This window comes from Tiliqua scincoides, chromosome 4 (genome assembly GCF_035046505.1).
Source record: "Tiliqua scincoides isolate rTilSci1 chromosome 4, rTilSci1.hap2, whole genome shotgun sequence".
Lineage (NCBI taxonomy): Eukaryota > Metazoa > Chordata > Lepidosauria > Squamata > Scincidae > Tiliqua > Tiliqua scincoides.
In genome coordinates, this window is record NC_089824.1 from 111,439,651 (window position 1) to 111,458,752 (window position 19,102).

Sequence of the window (19,102 nt, forward strand, 5' to 3'; positions counted from 1 at the left end):
TAAATGGAACTAGAAATGCGTAGTGAATAGATTGAAGGAGTGGATTTTCAAACATTCCCTTCAAGGATCCTTTCATACACTGGCATCTGTCAAAGAATACCTGCATGTCTGCTCTGGGATCCATGCGTGTTCCAAAAGGTTCAGGAGCAAATACCAGGACATACATTCAGTGTATGTAGAGTGGCAGCCAGGCCTGTTGCCCTATGACAGTGGTTCCCAAACTTCTACTCAGAAGTTGGGAACCACCTAAGTCTTTGTGGAACTGGCAGCAACACAATCTCAACACAGCAACACAATCTCACAGTGCCTGGCAGCAACACAATCTCCAGGATTACTTTGCTGCCAGGAACAAAAGGGTTTGCTTTTTTAACCTACACTTGGCAGTGTCAGCATCTGGGGGGGGGGGGTCAAGGAAGCCCCATGGATGCCTCCACGGGGCTCCCCAAGCCTCAGAATGAGTAAAAATAGCAACTGGAACCCACTTCCGGTTTCATGATCAAAGATTCACTATTTTACCCCCTGGAGACCAGTGCTGCCAGGCACTGTCAAACTGAGGATCACTAATGGTTGAAATCTGCTTCACTAAATAATAGCTGATTGATTAATTATATGCCTTTTAAGAGAAGTCTGAATATATAAGAATATTACCAAAGATGCTTTAAGATAGATTTTCTAAAATCATTTAGAAGTTACTAAATTAATAAATCCAGAGACAAATCCTGCTCACTGATCAGAAGGAAAGGCCACCTCATTTCCTCTTTTCTGATACAGTGTCTGTATTGTGCAGGATTGTAATATAGTGTATCCCAAACACCTTAAATGAAAAATAATTATGCCTTTATCTCTCAGTGCTGCTGATTATAATGTGCCCATGTCAATTAGAATTGGCACCTGGCTATTCATCACAGAAGAAAGCACACAACGAAGTAGAGTGGGAGAAAGGGAACTGAGTGTCTCCTGAGTGGCAAACGCAAAAAGGAATATAAGAGATGGCTTTGGTCCCTGAGCTTTAAATGGTTGCATTACAGCACAATCCTATCTTGTGCTGGAACAGGCAGGCAAGATAAGGGCCGGAAATTCTCCCCCTTACCCCCGGGTAAGCCACTGCAGCTCCAACTGGTCTTGGCCTTGCGCCACCTCAGGAGGTGGCATAAGACTGAGGAGACCGAAGCAGCTTGCAACTGCTCTGTGCTGCTCAGGGAATGGGTTTGGGATCTGGCATAACTGCTGGATCCCAGCCCTGTCTCCCACTCCCTGCCCGCCTGCCCCCAGGACTGCTTGCCGCTTACCCTCCACTTGCCCCAGAGCACCTCCCTCCCGCCTCCTCCCCACCCTCTCCACACCCTAGCATCATCCAAGCTCAGCAGATGCAACCCTCCCTGCTTGAGTCAGCATGGAAGCTGGATTCAGCCTCCATGGACCAGCACATGTCCCTGCACCAGACCAGCCAACTCTTGAGGAGATGCAAATGTACTCTACGGCACGTTTGCAACCCTCCTGGGCCGGCTCAAGAGACTTGCGCTGGCCTAAGGCGCACTCAGGGTTGTACCCTTAGTGACTTAAATTTTGAAGGGGTGGTCAACCAACTATCTTCAGGAAACAGGGGAGCCAGAGCGCACGGATCAGAGAACATAGCAAAGAAGCAGCCTTGAAAGTTGAGACCTTTTCTTTACAAATTAAACACTCACAGTCCAATCTTCTTGGACTGCCACACTGGTGGAGTGAGCATTCTGCCAGCGGTGATTACCTTACAGCAGTCATAAAAACATAAGAAGGGCCCTGCTGAATCAGGCCAAAGGCCCATCTAGTCCAGCTTCCTGTACCTCACAGTGGCCCACCAGATGTCTCAGGGAGCACACAAGACAACAAGAGACCTGCATCCCGGTGCCCTCCCTTGCATCTGGCATTCTGACATAGCCCATTTCTGAAATCAGGAGGTTTCACATACCCATCATGGTTTGTAACCTGTGATGGACTTTTCCTCCAGAAATTTGTCCAATCCTCTTTTAAAGGCATCTAGGACAGATGCCATCACCACATTCTGTGGCAAGGAGTTTCACAGCTGCCTTGAGTGTCGTTCATTGGATAGAAAGGCGGGATATCAATCTCTAAAATAAGTAAGTAAGTAAGTAAGTAAGTAAGTAAGTAAATAAATAAATACCCAATGGGTAAAGAAATCTTTTATTTTGTTTGTCCTAACTCTCCCAACACTCAATTTTAGTGGATGTCTCCTGGTACTAGTGTGAGAGGGAAAAGAGTATACAGGTCCAGCCTATTTATACACGGATTTTTTTATGCACGAATTTGACTCAACACGAATGACCCCTGCAAATGAGAAGGAATGTGCTGATCCCACGCGAATAATTAGTCTCAACCTGTACCTCTATCCACTCTATTCATCCCCTGCATAATTTTGTATGTCTCAGTCATGTCACCCCTTAAGCACCTTATTCTAAACTGAAGAGCCCCAAACACTACAGCCTTTCCTCATAAGGGAGGTGCCCCAGCCCAGTAATCATTTTGGTTGCTCTCTTCTGCACCTTTTCCATTCCACTATATCTTTTTTGAGATGTAGCAACCAGAACTAGACGCAATACTTCAAGTGTGGCCCTACTACTGATTTGTACAATGGCATTATAATATTGGTCATTTTATTCACAGTATCTTTTCTAATCCCAAGCATGGAATTAGCCTTCTTCACTTTCTCCATACATTGGATTGACACTTTCATCGAGCTGTCCACCAGTACCCAAAGATCTCTCTCCTGATCTGTCATAGACAGCTCAGAACCCATTAGCTATATGTAAAGTTTTGATTTTTGTTTGCCCCAGAGTGCATTACTTTACCCTTACGTACATTGAAATGCACCTGCCATTTTGCTGCCCATTCTCTCAGTTTAGAGAGATGCTTCTGGAGCTCTTCACAATCCCTTCTGGTCTTCATCACTCAGAAGAGTTTAGTCTCATTCACAAACTTGGCCACCTCACTGCCTAACCCTGTCTCCAGGTCATTTATGAACAAGTTGAAAAGCACCGGTCCCAGGACAGATCCTTGGGCACACTGCTTTTCACCTCTCTCCACTGTGAAAACTGCCTGTTGACACCCACTCTCTGTTTCCTGGTCCTCAACCAGTTCCTAATCCATGAGAGGACCTGCTCTCTTACTCCCTGACTGTGGAGTTTTCTCAGTAGCCTTTGGTGAGGGATCGTGTCAAATGCCTTTTGAAAATCCAGACATATAATATCCACAGGTTCTCCCACATCCACATACCTGTTGACCTTTTCAAAGAATTCTAAAAGGTTTGTGAGGCAAAACTTACACTTACAGAAGCCATGCTGATTCTCCCTTAGCAAGGCTTGTTTCTGTGTTTTAAGATTTTATGTTTAATGAGGTGTCAAGAAAGAGGTGTCACGAAAGACTTCTAGCAACCACCTGCTGATCCTGGGCAGTGATGCCTGGTGCCAAGCACTCACTGTCTTCTCATCCCAACTCTTCCAATCAGTTTAATGTGCAGCTTGGTGGGACAAGACCTGGTAGATCTAGTTCATTGCCACTGATGGAAGGTGACAGAATAACCAGGGTAATATGCCATTGGGGCAAAAGCTTATAAGCCACACTGCTAAAGCATGAAAGGCACACAGAATAGTAAAAGCTGTTTTTATCTAACAGCGAATTGTTAGTCTCACAGAAAAGCTGCTTGAAAGAATCATTTTGGAAGCTGTTTGTTAGTTTCACAGAAGTTTCACAGAAGCTGGGACTTTGGGGCCTCAAAGGCTGTGTTAATACACTTTGGAATTTAGAAAATATAGTGCAACTAAGGCAACAAAGAGATAGGCTTCATCTTGGCAGAAGTACACGTCTTGCCAAGGACATCACTATGCTTGCTTGCCAGTGCTCACTTATGTTATTCTTCCATGCTTTCAAAGGAAAAGACACATATAGACACAAAGACAAATATAGCCTTTGCCCTAAAGTGTAACCAACATATTTGCGGACATGACTACTGTCATTAGAAGTAAGTCTTAAGCAACCTTTGCTGCTTAATTTTAGAAAAGTCTTAAGAACAGACAAAAGCTTTAACACTGCAGGAAGACTTCACAGGTGTTTCTATGCTGACATTAGCATAGGAGAAGACAAGAAAAAGACAGAAAAGCATGAACTTAGGGGAAAGCTTCTCTGCTCATTAACAGCTCTGCTATCAGTTGGCAATGTTTCTTGGCAAACTAACAAAGCATCTAGCTAGCTAACCACAGACACCTACAAGAGATGAACTTTAGAAGACAGCACACATTTTAATTAGATAAGCAAGCATCCTTGAACAAGTCATAGTGAGACAAGGCTACTTCTTTGAAAGTAATGAGAGGGCAAGAAGATGAAAGGGACAGAGTGGAAAGTATCAGGAAACTTCTGCTTCTGGAGACTCTTTGTTTGAATTGCAACTGAAATAGAGGCAGGCCATAGCGGACTAAAAGTTACTTGAAAAGTTTAAGAGAGCAAAGAAGCTGGCTGAAGCCTTAGTTCAGAGAGATTACACTTTAGCAGGTGCTAGGCAACCACTGAAGAGGAATGAGGTCACTTCTTTGCAAAGATATACACCACTATGCCTGCCAATACCTTTCATACTTTTTAGGGCAAAAGACATATCCCTTAATACCAATGTACTCAAGATAAGACATAGAAGTCAAAATGTTTGATTTTAGGGAAACTGTTAATGGAAGTTTAAAGGTCTTTGCTTCGCAGAGGTTTGCAGAGGGCCCCACAGTGTTTTACTAAACCCAGGAGAAGAAATGCAGAAGAGATAAGATAGGTGGCTCAAGCAAGGCCATCCTAATTAGAATGAGTCTGAAGGGGATGTATGCCAAGAAATGGGTCTGAAGTTCTGCCAAAGGTGAGGTCTTCACACCTGTCTTTGAGCATTGTGTCATCTCTTTAATGAGGGTAGTCTAAACCTTGTCAAAACAATTTTTAATTGAATTGGTGGATGTGAAAAAGGGTCAACAATGGGTCAACACTGGATAGATGATGTTATAGCACACTCTACTGTTTTTTGAAAACTTTGTAATTCAGTATGTTTAATTGTTTAATTTTACCTTTTATGGGAACTGTAACCTGAAACAAGCCTATCAGGTGTCTCTAAAGTTATCTATAGCCTATTAAGAGTTAGCCCCATCTATGATGTCCAAACAATGAGAAGTCTAAATTTTCAAACAAAGGACCCAGAATGGTAGGGTCCAGTTAATATTGAGAAATTGCTCTCATGCTTTGAGACATTAGTCCCATGAGATGTCCGTTGCTTGCAACGAAATAAAGCCTGCAAACAATCACCCTTGAGTACTGAGTCTTGCTTTCTTGAACCTTGCAACATCACCAGCCCAAGAGATCTGGTTCCCAGAGGAGTTCCCTGGGCAAAACCCCTCCCCAAGAATGCTATTCAGGGTTGTTAAAATGCTCTCACTCTGACACAGTACTTGCAGACCGCGGAGGCTGACAAATCCACTGATCCCAGAACATGGCAGAAGCTTTAAGAAAAAAGGTTTTATTAATAGGTGAGGGGAAAAAAATGTAAACAGGTTTGGTTTCTTACAAATAAATGTCCCCTGAATGGTGCTGGCTCTGCAGGGAAGCCTCCATGTACAGGCCAAGATTAGACTGAGAGCTTGGATCCAAACTCAGCCTAGCATAAGCTGAGGTAACCTTGAGCTCCCAATGACTGGATGGGGAGGACAAACTAACATAAACAAAACCTAATGCTCCTGGCATATTTTTGGTCTCTTCTCTATTTCCCTGGGGCTCTCCCCAGCAGCCTTCCACTCTGCTCACCAGAGAATGGGCTCTCCCTGTCTTGCCCAGTCTGAAGCATATAGGAGAGAGAGAGAAAATCTCCTCAGGCCTGGAGGCCCCCTCACAGTAGCCTTTTTGGCACTGCTGCATTGGTGGTGGTGGTGGAAATCGATAGGATTGGGTTCTCAGAGTAATAAAGGGTACAGTGAATACATGGATGCATTGAGGGCCACAGATGCAGGTATGTCATAGGGCTTATAGGGTTAGAAACAGATCCTAAAAGAACATGAAGAAAGTTGACTTTAGATGGAAGTCAGTCTGAGTTTTTGTCCTGTGAAATATTGAGAGGGGTATAATAGAAGTCTGCAGGAAACTTGTCTGGAGACCTGTTCTCTTCTTTCCCACTGTGTTACAAAAGGAAAGAACTGACCTTTACGGTGGTTATTGCTCCATTCTTTCTTCATACTAGAGCAGGGTAATGGAGAAAACATTGATTTTTTCATTTGATAGGAAAGCAGAAATGATGGCTAATGACTCATGAGCCAGAGCCAGTCCTATCTGGCTGCTGGCTCAACACATTTTCACCATGGTGACAAAGACTTTGGGAAAGATTTTGGAAAATAATGTTTTCAAATGAGGGCTGATCTGGGCATGTTCCCACATCTTAAAAAAGTTAGCATTAATATAGTGCATTTGGAACATTCAAAGCACTTCATGTATAACAGCTTGTAATTCTTAACATTAAGTCTATAAGGTAGATTAATATTATTATCGCCATATTGCAGTGGGAGACTGAGGCTGGAAGACAGTGGCTTGCCTTAGGCCACCTGGTGAGTTCATGACAGAAGTGAGATACAACTAGGATTTTCCCTTTCATAGCTCAGTCTGCTAGCTACGACATTACATTTCCTTTGTTCTATCACCATGAAACCCTCATTGTATGGTGACATTGGTAACCATTACAGCAAAATACACTGTTGGGTGATCAGAGTGATTCTTGAAAGTACAGAAGTTGGCCACTCTTGCTGTAAATAAAAATATATCAAACCAGTACAAAAACAAACAAACAAGCCCCAGTACCTTGGTCCACTGAATTACAGCAGGCAGTCTGATCTGCTCTTCATCTGCCAGCAAGATCAATCTGAATGCTCTGCATTGGCTTTCATCCTCTGCAATATACTCACCCTAATCCTTTACAGGATTCCCGAAGTGGAAGGTAGAATAACGCTGCAAACCTTGATCTATAGTTGTATGAAGCAAGTGAGGTTTGTGCCTATTGATAGCTGCTGCTGTTAACTGACAGATGTTTCAAAAGCCTTTTCATGTGGCTCAGTAAAAAATGCATCTGCAGCAGGTTCAAAGGCAGCTCTTTTAAGACTACTAGATATAAACACGGAGGGAGTGACTTCGGCACGAAAAAGCTGGACAGCTCCTTTCAGCTTCTTTTAGTCATCTTTTTTGAACAACAAATGGAATTGGATTCGACCACTTTTGAGCACTCCTTTCTTAACAAGCTATTCTACACTGGCTATTCTCTAGTGCTGCCCATATACTTAAAGCATTCACAGAAGTGCATCCTCTAAAGAGAGATTCTTTTTTAGATACCTGCTCCTTCCAAAAGCACCAGCAAACAGATGACACAACAATTTATTGCATAAACTCATCTAAAACTCCAGCACAAAGGAAACATTCAGGCTGTGGAGCAATGTGACAATGACCCCCTCCCCCAAAGTCAGACCCAGTAGCGCTCCTTGTCACTGTGCAACCAGGGGCCCACCTCCAGGTGTGCCACCCCTCTACCTGGAGGTGCCACCTCCCATGCCCACTACCTCCTCCCAGGCATTGTGAGGGCTAGGGAGGCCGTGCATGGCCTTCCTGGCCCTCAAAAGTCCTTCAAAAGCCTCCTGGAGGTCACTTCTGGTGAAAAATAGTCACTTCTGGTTTTCAGTCAGAAACCAGAAGTGATGATTTTCACCCCCCAGAAGTCCTTCTGAGAGCTAGCGAAGCCACATGTGGCTTCTGGTCAAAAACCAGAAGTGACAACTTTCAGCCCTCAGAATGCCTCTGGGTGGAGGCTCCTGGGGGGGGCCCCTCAAATTGGCATGCCAATACTGTCAGTGGCCAACTGAGTGAAGTGGGGTGCACCGTGGGGAGGGGGAGTGGATGGCAGTGCAGTGATACCCCTCCAAGCCTGGTGCCTGGAGCATTTGTCCCCCTTGCTTCCCTCAAGTACACCACTTGTCAGATCCTTCTAGAGATGTTAAAGGCAGTCAGTCTTATAGATAGAGCTTTTCATTTTCTTTGACTCAGGATGGAACTGCACATTACAAAGAACATGAGGGCTGCTGGCTAAAATGGCAGGCCATGTTATATTTCCCCCCTCCCTCAGTGTCTAGTCCACTGTATCTCATATTGCAACCTCACCCTGCCATATACAGCCCTTGCACCTCTATATTATTGGCTACCATTGGTAAGGATAGGAAATGCAAAACAAGGACTGAAGTAAGCTGTGATGTTATGGAGGTGAGATGATAAGTTGACATGAACACAGCAAATCTGTGTAAAATGCAGTCCTGTTCTCAATGAGTAACATTCTGCCATAGGAATCTGACCCTGTGTGTGTGTGTGTGTGTGTGTGTGTGTGTGTGTGTGTGTGTGTGTGTGTGTGTGTGTGTAATGCTATATATGTATGTGTGTATATGTGTGTATATGTATGTGCACACATATATCTATATTTGTGTATTGTTTTGGTTTTTATTCTCTGTATGATATTTGCACAGAGATGCTATCTATCAAATATCTATGCTGAATAAAGGTTTGTTGAATTGAGTTGAGTTCCATAGTGTTCCATGGGGCTTACTCCCAGGAAAGTGTGTATAGGATTGCACCCTTAGGGCCCAACTTTCCAGCTCTGGTGCAGCCACAATGCAGACCCAAGGTAAGGGAACAAATGTTCTCATACCTTGAGGAGGCCTCTGTGACTGCCTCCCCACCACAGAATGCAGTGTACACCTCACTGGCACAACTGCATGAGCACAGGAAAATTGAATAGGATTGGAACCTTAGTTTACTTAAAAGTTTCTAGCCCCAGTGTTATCAAGATACAATTGAACATGTACAAGCTGTGCCTTCCCCAGGTCTCAGAATGCCTTATATGGTATAAAACATCACTTCCAGTTTTCCTTAGGAAACCAGATGTAGTGTTTTTTCAGCTGAAAAGGCCATTCTGAAGCCCTCAGAGGTGCCCTTCAGAGCACCTTCAGAAAGCCCTTCAGAGGTGACTGAAGCACAACTCTGGTTGCCTTTGGAGGGTTTAAAGGAGCAAGAACCACGGATTTCATTATCCACGGTTTTTGGTATTCACAGGGGGTCTGAGAACAGATCTCCCACGGATAACAAGGCCCCACCTGTACCTCTATTTTATGGTGAAACTTAGAAACAAACCACTGCATACTTCAAAAAATCTGTGATTGCAATCCTTACTTTGTACTTCATACCAGTTTCTGTTTTTGTCTTTTTGTGGGAAGGAGGGAGGGTAATGCATTCCAGCTATGAAAATTAAGGCAGTCATACGCACCAGTCTGTATGTCTGGAAGATGTGTGGGGTGATGAATGGTACAAAATGTGTTTGTGTTGCTCTGTTGCCATATTGGCTCTGGCATCAAGTTCTGAGAAGCAAGTTCAAATTCTGAGAAGTTGTGAGAAGTAAGAGATACAGCCTTTTTAAAAAGCCCACCCCAATGAGTCCTCAATTGAAAGTATTTGTGGTTAAATACATCAAGGGATATGATGTAAAAGAACATGGATATGCTGTTGCAGCCTCCTCACCTGTTGTGAAAATGGTGGAAGTGAATCCACTCCTCATAGCATCCTGAGCTGCTTGCAAGCGCACAGTGTACTCTGTGTTTTCTGAAAGCCCTTCTAGGCGGATCCAGGTGTCTTCTGCATCCACAATCAGTTCCTGTGCACAAATCACCCAAAGAGATGAAAAACTCAAAGGTCAACTGGTGAGAAATTTATGATGATTATATAATAATAATGCCTTTAGAGTTATCAAGATACTGTTTTCGAACTACAAACTGAGGAGTATGCCAGAAACATAAAGGATGCCTCTAAACCACAACAGGTCAGAGCAGGATTTGTGGTACTGCCTGAGCCCTGAAAGCTTGATGGTTAGGCTTACTCATTGGTCTGAACTCTGCTGAAGCCCTATGCCAGGCTGCCATCTCCCTAGCAGGACATTGGCCACTTTGCTTCATGATCTCAGTGAAGATCAATAAAGCCCACACACCCACTTTCAAGTGTGTTGTATTTACTTGGACTGTGTCTGGGGCTTTGTTATTACTTAAGCTTTCCTTTGTGGTTTTTTAAAGCACTGAACTACAAAAATGGCTCTGCTGATTTGACAAGCCTATAAGAAAAGCCCCACTGTTAGAAAGGATACACAATCCCAAATTGGTTTAGATCCTAAATCATATATCCTAATCAACAGCCTGAGCTTTATATTAGTAACTGGCTCAGTACCTATTCTATCTACAATGGCTATTTTTCTCCTATGCACTTGTCAAACTGCCAAAGCCACAACAAGCTTCTACTACTTGCTCAATGTGGGAGTTCAGGGGTCACCTCCATTTTGCAGAGATCTTCAAATGCAGGATTAAGGTCCATAGATGGGGAGGAAGACGATGACTGAGCAGAGAGAGAAGTCATAGGAAAGAAACAAACTTCCTGGTTTGGCTAGTTATCCCATCAGTAGGTCCAGAAATAAAGTAGTTTATACGATATAAGCAACTAAATATCCAGACAATGGTGGTGGATATACACAATAAAAAACAAGGCACTGATAATCTACAAAATGAGAAAAAAAGGGGTGGCAGAGGTTGGCAACAATGTTTAAATGCAAGCAGCAAGTAAAACAAAAATCTGATGTGACTCCTCTGTGTGCTTTCTCTAGTTACCTGCTCACAATGTTCCAGGTCCTTGGGCCTTGAACCCATTCTTTGGTAGAATGGGTCAGTGAGTCCCAAGTTAATATTCCTGATCTCAGACCTGGGCAAATGTGCAAAGGGAACTGCAAGACCCCACTTCATCTACTCTGTGGGCATTAACCAGGCTTTACTTGTGGGACTGCATACTTGGGATCACCTGAGCCACTTGAATTTTCTGCTTTTGCGAACTGGGTGGTTTCAAGGTTCAAGGCCAGGTCCTTTGTTAACTGGTCAATTGGGAAAAGAGAAAGATGCTTAGACAATAATCAACAACAAAGGAAGAATGGATACAATAGCTAGATGACTCTGTAGCTTTTTAAGAATGCGGAGGCATCACTGAGGTGCTAGAAAGGTCCAAATTGGGAATTTTCACCACAGTAAGCAAAAGTGTTTTCAGTCAACACTGTTCACCAAAGAAGTTTAGGCAGTGATAAATTCATTTTAAACTCCAGTTCCAGGGAAGAGAGTAGGCATTAACCTTCCATGGCTGAGCATCAAATTCCAGCACTTACTCAATGACTTGACATCATCCATCAGACTGACACAGTGCAAGAGCAGCAACTCTAAAGGCCGGTCCATAAAGCAACATCGTAGGCAGCTTTTTTGTTGCTCTGAGGCATGGCACACAGAAATTGAGAATGGCCTGCATAATTAGAACATCACTGTAGAGATGAGGCATGGAGTATGGTCATGGCACTGAGGAACCAGTTGGTATTGGACTGCCAATGTTTTGGAGTGAAGGTGGCTAAAAAGGTTGCAACTCTTTTGATAGATGCCTGCCAGAGGGGAGCCAGAGGGCACATTCCTTCCTCTGATTTGAAAGAAAGGGGGATGAAAGTTTTCAAAAGCAACATAAGATAGTATAAAAACCCAGCTTAACTCACTGAGTCAAGTCTTGCAGGTGAGTCAGGGTACACCCGAGTCTGTGTGTGAGAATGTGTCTTGGAGGAAGCAGGTGTGCTGTCAGACCTGATTGACCCTGTATAAATTTTTGTTAAAATCTTAAACACGCATATGTATAGCAAATACATTGTAAGGACTTGGCAAGGATGGAATTTAGGTTGCCTGCTTTGAATCAGTCATCTCTAATGAACCAGCAACATTCCTACAAGTCACTTCAGTGCTCTAAAATAGATGCAGAAGCATTTTTTTAAAAAAAATATTGCATACATCTTTTAATCTAGATCAAAGACCAAGTAAACAAATCTTCTTGGAAGCAGCTATGCTATTCACAGGTTTCTTTAAATTAAATACATGTATGGCAGAGAGATATGGAAGAGCCTCTTTACCTGATAACACCCTGTGAGTACAATTAATCTATACAAGGCAGAATTGGACACTAACTTGGCAATGTTCGGTCTAAAACTTCCATTAGCTGTATAATTAATCAGTACTCACTGAATCTCTACCACATTAGCCCTCTTCAGATTTTTCATCCCTCAGCTGATCTTGCTTCCAGATTTTGAGAAAAATGAAATACATATGACTTGGAGGTGAGGACATTTCCATGAATAAGAAAAGGGTTACATACCCCCTTTCCACCAACCTCTTCTCCCCTGCAGGTGCCTCTTGCCTCCATATTACTGCTAAATTGTCATCAGTGTATAATACTGTAAGGTACTGTATACATTGATGACAATTTAACAGTAATGTGGAGGCAAGAGGCACCTGCAGGGGAGGTGGACAGATTGCTCTTTTAAGAAACATTTTCCCTACTATAGTAAGCGTATGCTTTGCTCACTAAGGGCCCAATCCTGAAGCTGGTGGTGCCCAGGGCTCCAGCGGCACCAAAATGGCAACCATAGAATCCTGTGGCAGCAATGGCTACCACCCGGGTCTCCTTGGGGAAAGGGAGTGATTGCTCCCTTCTTACAGGCAGACAGCTGCCAGCAGCAATGGGTCTCCTCGGTTTTGTGCCTGTATTTTAACAGGCGCAGTGTTGAGGAGGCCTATGTTGGGCCACCCAGCTTGCGTGTGTGTGTGGATGCTTAGGTTTAGGATGCTGCGGAAGATGCTGTCGCCATCTCCATAAGAACAGCCCCGCTGGATCAGTCCATAGGCCCATCTAGTCCAGCTTCCTGTATCTCACAGCGGCCCACCAAATGCCCCAGGGAGCACACCAGATAACAAGAGACCTCATCCTGGTGCCCTCCCTTTCATCTGGCATTCTGACATAGCCCATTTCTAAAATCAGGAGGTTGCACATACACATCATGGCTTGTAACCCATAATGGATTTTTCCTCCAGAAACTTGTCCAATCCCCTTTTAAAGGCATCCAGGCCATCCCCTTAAAGGCAACCCCCTTGCAGCCCCAATTCTCCCCTTCCCCCACTCAGTTCCACCTTCCCCACACCTTCCCCTCACCCTTCCCCCACCCCAAAAAAGCTGTGGCAGTCTTGCTAACCTCCAGTGGTGACGCAGCATCCTCTCCATGGTGCTGAGGTTCAGCACCACCTGGCACTGGCCCAGCACCAGTGCTCACTCCTTGCTGGGCGCCATGAATGTGCTTTATGACACATTTGCGATGCCTGGAGTCGGCACTGAGGCTCAGCGCTGGCATTAGGACTGGGCTGCCCATCTCAAAGTATTATAAAGAACTCAGCTGAATGGAGCGGAGGGGGGAAGCATTTTGTAAAATTCTATGGCAAAATGAAAAGATGTCCACCATTTCTTTGATTTGTTTAAAGAATTCATTGCAAAACTGTTCATTTTGTAATCCCTGATTGGCTAGAGTTGCCCATATAATTGTCTACCTTCCTTACAAACATTACCCTTGTTTTAAATAGGCTTTATTTGCCCTTCTTGATGTCATCAATATGATCTGCTATTGTGACTGCTATTGTATATGGTGACATCATCAAGCTCGATATGTTCCTTAATTATGTTCCTTAATTGGCTGAGATCAATTAAGGAGGAATGGAAAAACAAAAAGGCTGCCAAAGCAGTTACAAACAGGAACAAAATAGCTGTAAGCAATTACTAAAAGAAAGCGATACTTGCAAGCAAAAAGTGAACCTGGAATTTTTTTTGACTCAACCCTAACTTTAGATTTTCCTAGGAGTGATGACCCACCTTACGGTTTCCATCAGGTGACCGATATGTCATGATGTAGTTTTCAATCTCAGCCATAGGAGGCAGCCATGAAAGAAGTGCACTCCGCCTCGTAACTTCAGTTGCTGTCAGATTTGATGGAGGATCCAAAACTGCAAAGTTTGGGAAATGAATGGGGGGCATGTAATTTCCCAGCCAGAGAGCTACCTGGTGTGTGTATTGGGGAGGGGGCCTCAGTGAGAGAACCTGAAGGACTATTCTCTTCTGCTCTGAGATATCACTTTTATATGCCCAAAGAAAATCTTAATCTAAAGGAGCAGCAGAAAAAACATGCATGCACTAAGGTACTACAGTAGTTATTCAAGCTAGCTTTTGGGTACCCAAAGCACTTAAAACAGTGGTTTATCCATACTAGTCAGTAGTTTGGTTTCATATCCTTCCCTGCACCCACTCCCAACAAAACATTTCTAAATTGGTATTACATGGCACTGGGTAGGATATTCATTCATTTATTTAATAAATATTTATATATAACTTTCCCATTTTATATTAAATATCCAAGGCGGCTAACAACATAAGAGAAAACACAACAAAATAAACTACGCATCACATAAAAACAGCATAACAAAAGCCATAAAAGAAAACCTAACAGGAGTAATAAAAATAGCAGTTTAAAAACCCATCACAGCAATATAAAATAGCAGCCAAAATGCCCTTTTAGAATCTGCTATACTTACGAGTGGTAAAGTTGGTGAAGATGGTTCTGCTCGTGACAGGCCCATTGGTGGCATACATGGTGACCCCATAGCTGGTACTAGGGAGCAAATTGACCAGCTGGTACTCATGGATGGTCCCATCCACTAAAATAGTCTCTCCTGCAACTGAAATCAGAAGATGGACTGTTGGGGACATGGGGCTTGTTGAAAACTTTCTAGCATAGGATCCAACTGGATGAAAATAGGCTGCTACTGTCAAATAGCAGGAAAAGGAAATGGCTTGAGGGGGGTATCATAGAAACTGTTCACATATCTAAGGGTGCAATCCTACCCTGCACTGGAACAGGCAAGCCAAGAGACTTGCGCTGTAACCAGCGCAGGATAGGGGCCCAAAATGGCTCAGCCGGAGGCAAGGGGAAACTTTCCCCCTTAGCTCCAGGTAAGGCACCTTTGCCCCTATGGGTCTTCCCGGACTTGTGCCACCTCCTGAGGTGGTACAAGTCTGAGGAAAGTGGAATGGTTTGAAGTTGCTCCAAACTCCCTGGGAATGGGGGTTGGGATCCAGCATAAGTGCTGGATCTCAGCCCCGCCTACTGCTCCCCACCCACCCACCCTCGGGATTGTCCACTGCCCGCCCTCCCCCCCACCCAGGAATGCCTCCCTCCAGCCTCCTCCCCACCCACCCCAGAACGTTGCATCGGCCCAGCCAGGCTGACGCAAGGCTTACTGAGGAAGCTGGCGTAGAGGCTTGTGTCAGCCTCCGCAGGCTGGAACACCTCTATGTGGCGACCCGGCTTACTCCAGAGGAGGCGCAAACATGCCTTATGGCACTTTTGTGACCCTCCTGGGCCAGTGCAAGGGACTTGCGCTGGCCCGTGAAGGGCAGGATTGCACCTTAAGTGAATTTGGACAGCTGCCTCATGCTGGAGATCTATGTTGGTTCCACCCTTGTCAATAGCCTTACATACATTTATCAAGTCTCAAAATCAGGTGTGCTGCATTCATGGTAGTCCATTATCGCAACTTGACCTATGTAGAAATCTGTGAACAGGATTGTGAGCGATTCCAAAATGAAAACAAAAAGTAGCTTCATGGTGGGCAAAAGGGTTTTGCAAACCTATCTTTTCATATCTGAAATGCTAGCAGGAGTAGAGAATGTTGTAGGACGGCAACAAAACCTGTGACACTCTGGTGCTGCACCTCTTCTTCTACTAGTTTCTACACTGTTACTCCTAACAGACCATGGGGAATGGCCTAGTAAACAGCAATGAAGATTTCTCTTTCTGCAATCATTCTGTCTTTTACCAACATGGTTTGAAGGAAATAATCAGGGGACCTTATCCAGACCTTACCCTTTGTGCTTACGTGACAAAGGCCAGTGAGCACACTCACCCCCTCGGGGCACACTCCGGGTGACGCCTGGGTCACAGGGCAGACTGGGTGAGGTCTGAGTCAGGAAGCAGACTAGGTGATGCCTGAGCTCCGGTCTGGGTGATGCCTGAGTTCAGAAGCAGACTGAGTAAACAGGCTGAATCCACAAAGAGCCAAATCCCTTGAGGAACTTGCATTGTTCCCCAACTGACTAGGCTAGAATGCAGCTGAGGAACAGTGTGTACCTAATGAACTTTGTACTGGGCTGAGAGGGAGGTGAATAAAAGAAGGTGAGGAGGCTGGCTGTGTGAGTGAGTGCAACTCCCTTGTGTGAGTGCTCTCTCCCTGAAGCTCGCCAGTCTGTCTTGCTCCCTTCATGAACCCTAAACATGTGAGTGTGTCTTGATTGCTTCATTGCTTCATGTGGCGCCCGAGCAGGGACCCCTAGAACAGCCAGGGATAGCAGACAAGATGCTTTGCTCCTTCCTACATCAAGCAACCTGACTTTGTCTCCTGGTTGCTTCGCATTCATTGCAACAATTGTTAGAACAGGGACAGGAGACAGCCTGAGAACCAGCTCACCACGCCCGGCAAGGGTTACAGACGCGTCCTCGCATCCTCCCCAGGATCCCGGTGAGTATGGGGGCTTCTCTGTCAGCTGCTCAAGCTCAGCATTGCAATGATTTGCAATTCCTCCTTCAAAAGGCTTAGCACTCTGTTCCCTCACAGGAGGTCACAGAGTTAGTTCATACCATTGGGGAACAATGCCCCTGGTATCCCGAAGGAGGCACATTTAAGATGGAAGACCTGGACCAAATTGGGTGGAGTTTACATGCAGAACCTCGAGCCCCTATTCCAGTCCTTCAAATGTGGCACCTCTGCTTTGATGCCATTAGACGCTGCGCTCAGCAGCCAGAGTCACAGGAACAGGAGGAAAAAATAAGCAATCCCCCTCCTAAAGAAAGCAATCCCCATCCTAAGGAAAATCTCCCCCCACCAGCTTGTGTTTCTCCCCCCTCTGCAGCAGCTCCTCTAGAAAAGAAAGAACAGCCAGAAACTACCCCTCACAGGCAGGCTTCAGTCATGGAAGGCATGGTCAGAGAGGACCTGAAATCAGGAGATTTAAAAGCAGAAGAATATCCTGAGTTTTCAATGATCTGCCCGGTAGTGGCTGGCCAGAACACACAGGGACAAACCATCCGAGTAGATCAGTTTCTGAATGAGACAGACAGGCAAGTGCAATTAGGAAACCCGAATCTGAATGAGACAGCTAACTGTGCCCTGCAGGCGTTGCACAAGGTACCGGCAACAGGCAAGCCCTGGAAGTCTTTTGCAACAGTCCGGCAAGAAGCTGCAGGACCATATGTGGATTCTGCAAACTTCCTCCAGCAGGCAATCATTAACCAAGTAGAAAATTCCAAGGTAGCATCATTCATAGTAAAAGAGAAGGTTCCATCCAAACCCTTCATTCTGCAAGCAGGATGTTGGCCAGAGTCTCCATTTAACCCTCAATGGGAAGGAGAAGCTCAGTGCCCAGTTAATCCCATTAAACAATTAAAAGAAGCTTTGAATTCCCCCAAGGCAACTGAAGAGTTAAAGTTAAAACTTGCTGCAGACAACGCAAATGAAGACTGTAGGAAAGCCCTCCAACTCTTGGCTGCAGTGAGAGGCTTAGTGATGGCTGATAAGATCAGAACTGGTCAGAATGTAGGTACTCAAAGTCCAAAGGTCAGCCTGCTCTACAGCCTACTCTCTGCTGCTCTACAACAAAATTCTAAAGCCAAAAAACAGTGCTTTAAATATAAAAGAAAGAAAGAAAAAACGGTCATTTTCAAAGAGAGTAATGGTGGTGTAGTGGTTTGGGAAGTAGACTTAAACCTGGAAGATCCAATTTCAAAATCTCCCCCAGTCACTTTCTCTCAGCCTCACCTACCTCACAGGGTTGTTGTGAGGATAGGTAGGATGGGAGAAAACCTCCCAACAAAGTGCCACCTGGATCCAGGTAGAAACCTTTAACCCACTATCCCATTCCATATTAATTAATAAATATCCAAAACTCATAATGCATTATTTTATGAATGATATATTAATAGCAGGCCCTCAATTAAATCCTTCTCTCCTGCAAGACCTATTTCAAATTTTACAACAGTTTGGTCTTCACATAGCACCAGAAAAGGTACAGCAACAAGCCCCTTATTTGTATCTTGGGCATAAGGTGTTATCCTATGCTGTGCCTGCAACCCCAGAGTTAAAAATCCCCCAGCACCTGACTTTAGTACAATTGCAGCAGTTGCTGGGACATATTAATTAGGTACATATTTTAAGCTTCCCACACAACTATTAAAGCCAGTATTTGGCCATCTCAGGGAGGGCCAAGACCCTGCAAAGCAAATCACCCTCTCTCCAAAAGCTCAAATTCCATACAAGAAATACAACAACTCATGAGACACCAATTTGTAGATCCCATCTTTTGTGGCTAGTAATTTTACTATCTGACCCCTACCCCCACCTTTGTAGCCCTAAAACAGAAACTCAGGTATACATTCTTGAATGGCTTTGTCAGTCAGCCAACCCATTCAGGAATGTGTTATCTTATCAGAAGGCTATCACTGCTCTCATTCGAAAGGGGCCAGAAAGAGCAGTGAGGCTCCAAGGCAAGGCTGTAGTAAAAATTAAATTGCCTTTTACCAAAAAATGAAAACCTTCATTTGTGGGAATTTTCCACTTCTTATCAGAAGACATGATCCTGTTGGAGCAAAGACTAAACCATGTGTATGTTTAAGGCATTTTAAAACCTATTAAAAGGTCAATAACATTTTGTTTCTTTGATGCTAAGTTAATAGATCCTACTGGCCAATGGAACTCCTTACCACTGTAGCCAGCAACAGAAGTTTGAATAATAACTTAATGTTTCCTTAAAACTTTCTAGGTTTCTCAGGTATGCAATGCAAGAAGCCAGTGCATGGTTCCTAAGGAAAAGAAAAGCAGAAGGAACCCTCCTAACCTTTATGCCTCAGAGCATGCACAGAGTGCAAAATAGTAGCAAAACAAAAACCTCTAATGCCTAACTTAGCAATGGCTATCTTTTGTTTTAACCCTTTTTGTTTCAGCAACAAGAAAAGACTAGAAAAGAAAACATTTGCTCTCAAGAGAAGGACTAAAGATTACTAAACCTTTTTTCTTTTACAGGACAT

At 44.2% G+C, this 19,102-nt stretch overlaps 1 protein-coding gene across 1 annotated transcript in view; it reads right to left on the minus strand.

Annotated features, from left to right (window-relative positions):
- TNR (tenascin R) overlaps positions 1-19,102 on the minus strand; it is a 127,708-nt gene that overhangs the window by 15,555 nt on the left and 93,051 nt on the right. The window contains exons 14-16 of the mRNA XM_066623118.1: positions 14,559-14,702; positions 13,843-13,973; positions 9,610-9,742 (exon numbers count right to left, since the gene is read on the minus strand). Of these exons, the coding sequence (XP_066479215.1) occupies positions 9,610-9,742; positions 13,843-13,973; positions 14,559-14,702 (408 nt within the window). The remainder of the gene's footprint in view (positions 1-9,609; positions 9,743-13,842; positions 13,974-14,558; positions 14,703-19,102) is intronic.